Below are 7,870 nucleotides of genomic sequence, written 5' to 3' on the forward strand. Positions count from 1 at the left end.
CTGTAATCCCAGCACTTTGGGAGGCTGTGGCAGGTGGATCACCTGAGGTCAGGAATTTGAGACCAGCCTGGCCGACATGGGGAAATCCCGTCTCTATTAAAAATACAAAATTAGCTAGGCATGGTGGCTCATGCCTGTAATCCCAGCTATGCGGGAGGCTGAGGCAGGAGAATCACTTGAACCTGGGAGGCAGAGATTGCAGTGAGCTGAGATCACGATACTGCACTCCAGCCTGTGTGACAGAGCAGGACTCCATCTCAAAAAGAAAAGGAAAAAAAAAAAATGGAGAAAGGGCTAACGTGAGGAGAAAAGCTTGGGGAGGGGCGTTCCTTCCAGTTTAGCGGGCAGAGAGTGGTTCACAGTGGGAGGGTTCACTCTGTTCATCCATTCATTCATTCATTCATCCATCCCTCACTCCTTCCCTCCCCATCTCTTCCTTTATCGAGCAAAGTCACTGTGCTAGACACTGCGGATTCGGTACTAAACAAGCAGAAATGGTCACTGAGTGAGGAGTAACCCTCTATGCTCCCCCAGGCCCCTGAGCCTGCGACCTCCTGGCACTGTTGGGAGTTCTCTAGGGGCAGACTGGAAGGGCAGCATCCGAACTCAGGGTGCCCCTGCTCCCAATGCCTTCTCCCCCAGGCTCACTCACCATGACCAAGCTGAGCGCCCAAGTCAAAGGCTCTCTCAACATCACCACCCCGGGGCTGCAGATATGGAGGATCGAGGTGAGGCCCTGTCTGGGCATGGGGGCCTCGCAGGCCTGGGGTGGAGGGAGGCGAGGCAGAGGCCTGGGATTTCTCTTAGTTTCCTCTACTCCTGCCCCGCAGCCCCTGAGAGCTCAGCCCCTCACCTCCCGCATCATCCACACCCCGGATGGTCTCCCTTTCCCTTTCTCCATTTCTTCTCCCTCTGTCTCTCAACCTTCCTCTCCACTTCTTCTTCCTCACTGGTCCCTTCCTTTCCCACCATTGATTTTCCTTCTCCCGCCCCTCACACAGTTTCCCTCTCTCTTCCTTTTCTCTCCTTTCATTCCTGGGCCCGGCTCTTTTTTCCCGATGCCTCCTACCCTGGGCCCTCCTCCCAGGCCTAGGGGTCCTGGTGGTCCAGGGAAGCCCCTCTGACCCCTTTTCTCTCCTTAGGCCATGCAGATGGTGCCTGTTCCTTCCAGCACCTTTGGGAGCTTCTTCGATGGTGACTGCTACATCATCCTGGCTGTGAGTCAGGGGCAGAGGAGGAGGCTGAGCAGAGAGCAAAACCCACTGTGGTGTCAGGGAGGAAACAGGCTGGGGACCATGGGGAGAGCTGGCCTGGCTTCACCCCAGGACAGAATTTACTGGGTATGCCCAAGTGCCCAACCTTGTGGTGGCTTTACAGAGGTCAGAGGCTCTTGCTGCCCTTGATCCACTGGGCTTCCAGCTAAGGCCAATTTCTGTGGATTCACATTCTTAGGGAAACTTCTGCATTGTTGCCATATCACCCTAACTTGAGTCCACATTTCCAAAATCCATAGTCATCTTCTTTCTTTAAAATTTTTTTCAGATGGAGTCTCGCTCTGTTGCCCAGGTTGGAGTGCAGTGGTGCGACCTTGCCTCACTGCGACCTCCACTTCCCACGTTCAAGCGATTCTCCTGCCTTAGCCTTGAGAGTAGCTTGAACTACAGGCACGTGCCACCACAATCAGCTAATTTTTTTGTATTTTTTAGTAGAGACAGGGTTTCACCATGTTGGTTAGGCTGGTCTTGAACTCCTGACCTCAGGTGATCCACCTGCCTCCGCCTCCCAAAATGCTGGGATTACAGGCATGAGCCACCATGCCCAGCCTCGTAGTCATCTTCATATCACCTTGATTTTCACCACACCCTGGTACCACCTGTACTATTAAGACATTTGTATTTTTTTCTTTATATTGACTCATTTTAAATTTTTATTTTATGTATTTATTATTATTATTTTTTAGATAGTCTCGCTCTGTCGCCCAGGCTGGAGTGCAGTGGCACGATCTTGGCTCACTGCAACCTCTGCCTCCCGGGTTCAAGTGATTCTCGTGTCTCAGCCTCCCGAGTGGCTGGGATTATAGGCACCCGCCACCCCACCTGGCTAATTTTTATATTTTTATTAAAGACAGAGTTTTGCCATGTTGACCAGGCTGGTCTTGAACTCCTGGTGATTCGCCCGCCTTGACCTCCCAAAGTGCTGGGATTACAGGCGTGAGCCACTGTGCCTGGCATAAGCAAGTTGTTTCTGAGGTGAGGCAAGTGAGGCCTGGAGAGGAGAAGCCATGTCTCGGAGAGTCAGTGGTAGAGCTGGGCCATGACTCAGGGCCCCTAACCACTAGCCTAGTGCACTTGCCCTGTGCCATGCTCCCCCATGGTCCTGGACGGCACGTGTGTGGGAGGTCACACAGAGTGGGAGGGGCTATGGGAGCCCAGGGTCTCGGGTACACTGGACACCTTTTCCCTAGATCCACAAGACAGCCAGCAACCTGTCCTATGACATCCACTACTGGATTGGCCAGGACTCATCCCTGGATGAGCAGGGGGCAGCTGCCATCTACACCACACAAATGGATGACTTCCTGAAGGGCCGGGCTGTGCAGCACCGCGAGGTCCAGGGCAACGAGAGCGAGGCCTTCCGAGGCTACTTCAAGCAAGGCCTTGTGTAGGGAGGGCGGGCTGCAGGCTGAGGGAATGAGGATGAGTGGTAGGGATGGAGAGGTTGGGGCTGAAGAGGCAGGGACACCCAGACCTGTTCGGGTCTGGGAAGAACACTGGAGCAGGGGGAGGTGACCTGGGACGGGGAAGGGACCCCGGAACTGTGGGGGGAGGCACGAGGGGGACCCTCATGAGTTTTTGGTGATTGTCCTTCACTTTTCCACTCCCCAACTCTTATTTCTGCCACTGCTCTGCCCTTGGTCTGGAGGCTGTTCTGAAATTCTGTAACTCTTGTGAATCTCTGTAAATCAGCTCCTACTTGAATGTCCTGGAGAGCTCAGTGCCTAATCGCCCAACTCTGGTCAATAGACAAATGGCTGCTCCCCCATCTCTAATGCAGGCCTACCACACTAAAAACCAAGACTGCCAGCTTTTCTTTTTCTTCCTTTTTTTTTTCCAGATGGAGTCTTGCTTTATTGCCCAGGCTGGAGTACAGTGGCACAGTGGCAAAGTCTTGGCTCACTGCAACCTCCGCCTCCTGGGCTCAAGCAATTCTCGTGCCTCAGCCTCCCCAGTAGCTGGGATTACAGGTGCACACCACCAGGTCTGGCTAATTTTCGTATTTTTGGTAGAGACAGGGTTTCACCATAGGCAGGCTGATCTCGAACTCCTGACCTCAAGTGATCCATCCGCCTCGGCTTCCCAGAGTGCTGGGATTATAGGTGTGAGCCACCACGCCCGGCCCCACCTTAGCCTCTTGAGTAACTGGGACCACAGGCCTGAGCCACCACGCCCAGCTAATTTTTTTATATATATATTTTGTAGAGATGAAGGTCTTGCTCTGTTGCCCAGGCTGGTCTCAAACTCCTGGGCTCAAGTGATTCTCCTACCTCAGCCTCCTAAAGTCCTGGGATTACAGGCATGAGCTACCACTCCCAGACCAGACTGCTGGCTTTTCTGTACAAGTTGAAGTTCTAGCTTAGCTTTCCCCAGGAAAACACACACTCTGGAGCTGAGTTGTTACTGACCTGTAGGACAAGCCGGGGGCTCTCTAATTAGCCACAGTTCCCATTCTTCTTTTTTGTCTTGCTCTTCTCTTCCCACACTACAGCAGTAGTCCATTCCTGTGGGCACTGGAGTGGCACCTCTCCCTTCTTGTTTTTTCTTCCACTTTGATCCCCTGTCCTCAGGATTCTGTCCCTATTTATTAATACATTTCCTTTTTTTTTTTTTTTTTTTTTTTGAGATGGAGTCTCACTCTTGTCGCCCAGGCTGTAGTGCAGTGGCATGATCTAGGCTCACTGCAAACCTCCGCCCCCGGGGTTCAAACGATTCTTCTTTCTCAGCCTCCTGAGTAGTTGTGATTACAGGCACCTGCCACCATGCCCAGCTAACTTGTATTTTTAGTAGAGACAGGGTTTCACCATGTTGGCCAGGCTGGTCTGGAACTCCTGACCTCAAATGATCTGCCCACCTCGGCTTCCCAAAGTGCTGGGATTATAGGCAGGAGTCACCGCACCTGGCCTATTAACACATTTCCTACTCTTCATATATCATGACCCTTCTTTGCAGGCCTCTCCACAGGGCAGGGACAATGGCGAGATGAGTGAAGATCTAGGGTGCAGAGTTTAAGGTTGCTCTGACTGTCAGGGTGGTTCAAGGGCATGCCACAGGCCAACCTTGCACTTTCAGGACCTGACAGTGAGTGACTCCCTAAAGTTTGCATCCTCAGCACCTCATTCACCTCGCCTACTCCCAGCCTGGCCCTCAGGTGACCTCAGTGTGGCAGCCAGGACCTGGGAGAACAAGGGCCAGGCACACCTCCCAGCCCACTCCCCTGGGTCTGCTCACCTCTTCTCAGGATCCGGAAAGGAGGCGTGGCTTCTGGCATGAATCACGTGGAGACCAACTCCTATGATGTCCAGAGGCTGCTGCATGTCAAGGGCAAGAGGAACGTGGTAGCTGGAGAGGTAGGCAGGCCCCACTGGAGCATCGGCCAGGGCTGTGAGGCCCAGGGCGGAGGGCAGGGGCTGAGGAGGGGTGAGGGGCAAGGAGGGGTGGCCAAGATGATGGATGATAGGCGAGCTCTGAGTGGGGTCTGCACTTCCCCCGTGGCTCCCTAGGTAGAGATGTCCTGGAAGAGTTTCAACCGAGGGGATGTTTTCCTCCTGGACCTCGGGAAGCTTATCATCCAGTGGAATGGACCTGAAAGTAACCGCATGGAGAGACTCAGGGTAAACCTTCCCATGTACCACACCTCCCTCTCAAATCCTTGACTGCCCCCACCTGCTCCTTTCCCCAGGCCTCTCCCCACTGACTATTGGGGACAGTGTGTTTGAGGGTGGATCACTCTCCATGTGTTTGGGGCAGGTGTGCATGTTGGAGTTAGTGTGTGAGAACTTGTGGTCAATCCACTCAGATAGAATGAGTCTCTACAGTGTGGCAGAGCCTGTGCTAAGCCTTGGTGATCCAGTGGTGAATGAAATGGGCATGGGCATATGTGTGTTTATACTCACAGCACATTGACGCTGTGTGTGCACTGTGAGGCTGCAAGCATGTTTGGGGGCAAAGAGATTTTTTTTTTTTTTTTTTTTTGAGATGCAGTTTTGCTCTTTTTGCCCAGGCTGGAGTGCAATGGCATGATCTCAGCTCACTGAAACCTCCACCTTCTGGGTTCAAGTGATTCTCTTGCCTCAGCCTCCTCAGTAGCTGGGATTATAGGCATGCACTACCATGCCCAGCTAATTTTTTTGTGTTTTTAGTAGAGACGGGGTTTCACCATGGCCAGGCTGGTCTTGAACTCCTAACCTCAGGTGATCCATCCGCCTCGGCCTCCCAGAGTGTTGGGATTACAGGTGTGAGCCACCGCACCCGGCGGAAGAGATTGAGTACTGTGATCCTTGGGGCTCAGCTGTTGTCCAGAACTGTGAAGTCTAAGCATACATTTCCCACACTGTCAGAACAGAAAGCCCAGCAAGCCTGCTTGAGCACCTTCCTGACGGTGGGGAAACCTGCTTTCCCAGCTGCCTTCTCCCTGGTTTCCTTACATGCCTTAAAAGCTTGACCCCTCCGACAGGGAGAAGCAGGGCAGGGGTCTCAACCCCTGTGGCTGCTGCTGTAGGTGGTCTGGGCTTGCCTGGCAGGGTGTGGGGTGGCAGACACTGCCTTGTTCCCCTACTACTCCCGATGGGTCACCAGGGGCGTTCCTGCAGGGCATGACTCTGGCCAAAGAGATCCGAGACCAGGAGCGGGGAGGGCGCACCTATGTAGGCGTGGTGGACGGAGAGAATGAATCGGCATCCCCGAAGCTGATGGAGGTGATGAACCATGTGCTGGGCAAGCGCGGGGAGCTGAAGGCAGCTGTGCCCGACACAGTGGTGGAGCCGGCACTCAAGGCTGCACTCAAACTGTACCAGTAAGTGCCCAGTGGGGTCTTCCTGGGTGCTGGGGACTCCCTGGGAGCAGGTGCCCTGGCTGAGGGGCTTGGGGCCCCTCTCCATCTATGCCTTGCTTCTGTCCTGCAGTGTGTCTGACGCTGAGGGGAATCTGGTGGTGAGGGAAGTCGCCACACGGCCACTGACGCAGGACCTGCTCAGTCACGATGTGAGAGGGTCTGGAGACCCCCCAGCCCACTGCAGCCTGGCCCCCTCTCCCTCAAGCCAGAAAAATTCCAGGGGGCTTGGGGTGGGCATGGGAGGGAGAGACTCTTTTTGTGTGTGAGGCTGTCCCAGTCCAGCACTTCCAGCTCCATCAGACTCTTACCTCTCCCGACTCTAGGACTGTTACATCCTGGACCAGGGGGGCCTGAAGATCTACGTATGGAAGGGGAAGAAAGCCAATGAGCAAGAGAAGAAGGGAGCCATGAGCCATGCGCTGGTAGGGGTGGGGATCCAGGAGGAGGGCAGAGTGATGGGAGGGAGAGAGCAGATAGCTGCATGGGGTGGGCAGGCAGGCTCAGACCAGGGCATAGCGCCAAGGCAGAGGCAGGGAAGGCTGGGAGCGGCAGGATGAGGGCTGGGCACGGCCCAATGGGAGGGGCCTGAGGGGCCATTCTGTAGTCATCTTGGGGGTTCTCTGCACACCAGGGAGTCAACCACCAGACAACCCTGGGGCCACCTCAGGATATGGGCTCTCAACTCCCTGCACCTGAGCTGAGTTTAGAGAAGGGAAGGAGAAATGGAAGGAGGCTGGCTTCCTACAGAAGGGGATTGGGTCAGCTCAGACCAGGACCAAGTCAGAGTTTGGGGTCATTGCTGGGACTGGAGCCATAACCCTAACTGGCTTGGGGCCAGTGCCAGTGTTGGATTGGGGACTGGGCATTAGGATTAGCATTGAGGTAGGGTCACCTTAGGAGTTAGATTTGGCTTTGGGATTGGGGTCAGAGTTGTGTTTGGGTATTAGATTTGAGGTTGAGGTCAGAGTGAGTCTTGAGGCCAGTATTAGGTTTCAGGCAGTATCAGATTTGACCTTGATGCTGGGGGTCAGAGTAGGGTTAGGTTGGGGATTAGCATTGGGATTGGGTTTGGGTTCAGTTTTGGTGCCAGGGGTAGATCTGATGGTGGATCTGGTTAGGTTAGAGCCAGGTTTTGGCTTGCACTGGGAGTGGGGACTAGCGGAGGGGCATAGCTTCCAGCCCTTTCTCTTCCCAGAACTTCATCAAAGCCAAGCAGTACCCACCAAGCACACAGGTGGAGGTGCAGAATGATGGGGCTGAGTCGGCCGTCTTTCAGCAGCTATTCCAGAAGTGGACAGCATCCAACCGGACTTCAGGCCTGGGCAAAACCCACACTGTGGGCTCCGTGGGTGAGGGCCAGTCATGGGGCAGTGAGGGAGCCAGGATCCAGGAGCTGGGCCAGGAGAGCCACTTGGTCCACCACCCACCCTCCTTCCCTGACATGCATCTTCCACGAAGACTTTTACATCGGCTCTGGGCTTATCCTAGCGGGTGGAGACATGGACAAACTCTAGTTGTCACAAAAAGGGAGCCGAGAGGGCTGGTCGTGGTGGCACATGCCTGTATTCCCAGCACTTTGGGTGGCTGAGGCGGGTGGACCACCTGAGGTCAGGAGTTTGAGACTAGCCTAACATGGTGAAACTCGGTCTGTGCTGAAAAAAAAAAAAAAAAAAATTAGCCAAGCATGGTGGTGCATGCCTGTAACCCCAGCTACTCAGGAGGCTGAGGCAGGAGAATCGCTTGAATTTGGGAGGTGGATGTT

At 54.3% G+C, this 7,870-nt stretch overlaps 1 protein-coding gene across 1 annotated transcript in view; it reads left to right on the top strand.

Annotated features, from left to right (window-relative positions):
• The first annotated feature begins 610 nt into the window (after positions 1-610).
• Positions 611-7,870, top strand: part of VIL1 (villin 1) — a 31,585-nt gene continuing 24,325 nt past the window's right edge. The window contains exons 1-9 of the mRNA XM_011964689.1: positions 611-728; positions 1,143-1,217; positions 2,465-2,661; positions 4,516-4,624; positions 4,778-4,888; positions 5,867-6,069; positions 6,179-6,257; positions 6,432-6,530; positions 7,304-7,457. Of these exons, the coding sequence (XP_011820079.1) occupies positions 627-728; positions 1,143-1,217; positions 2,465-2,661; positions 4,516-4,624; positions 4,778-4,888; positions 5,867-6,069; positions 6,179-6,257; positions 6,432-6,530; positions 7,304-7,457 (1,129 nt within the window). The 5' untranslated portion in view covers positions 611-626. The remainder of the gene's footprint in view (positions 729-1,142; positions 1,218-2,464; positions 2,662-4,515; positions 4,625-4,777; positions 4,889-5,866; positions 6,070-6,178; positions 6,258-6,431; positions 6,531-7,303; positions 7,458-7,870) is intronic.

Source organism: Mandrillus leucophaeus, unplaced genomic scaffold, assembly GCF_000951045.1.
Source record: "Mandrillus leucophaeus isolate KB7577 unplaced genomic scaffold, Mleu.le_1.0 Scaffold70, whole genome shotgun sequence".
In the NCBI taxonomy this organism is placed as follows: domain Eukaryota; kingdom Metazoa; phylum Chordata; class Mammalia; order Primates; family Cercopithecidae; genus Mandrillus; species Mandrillus leucophaeus.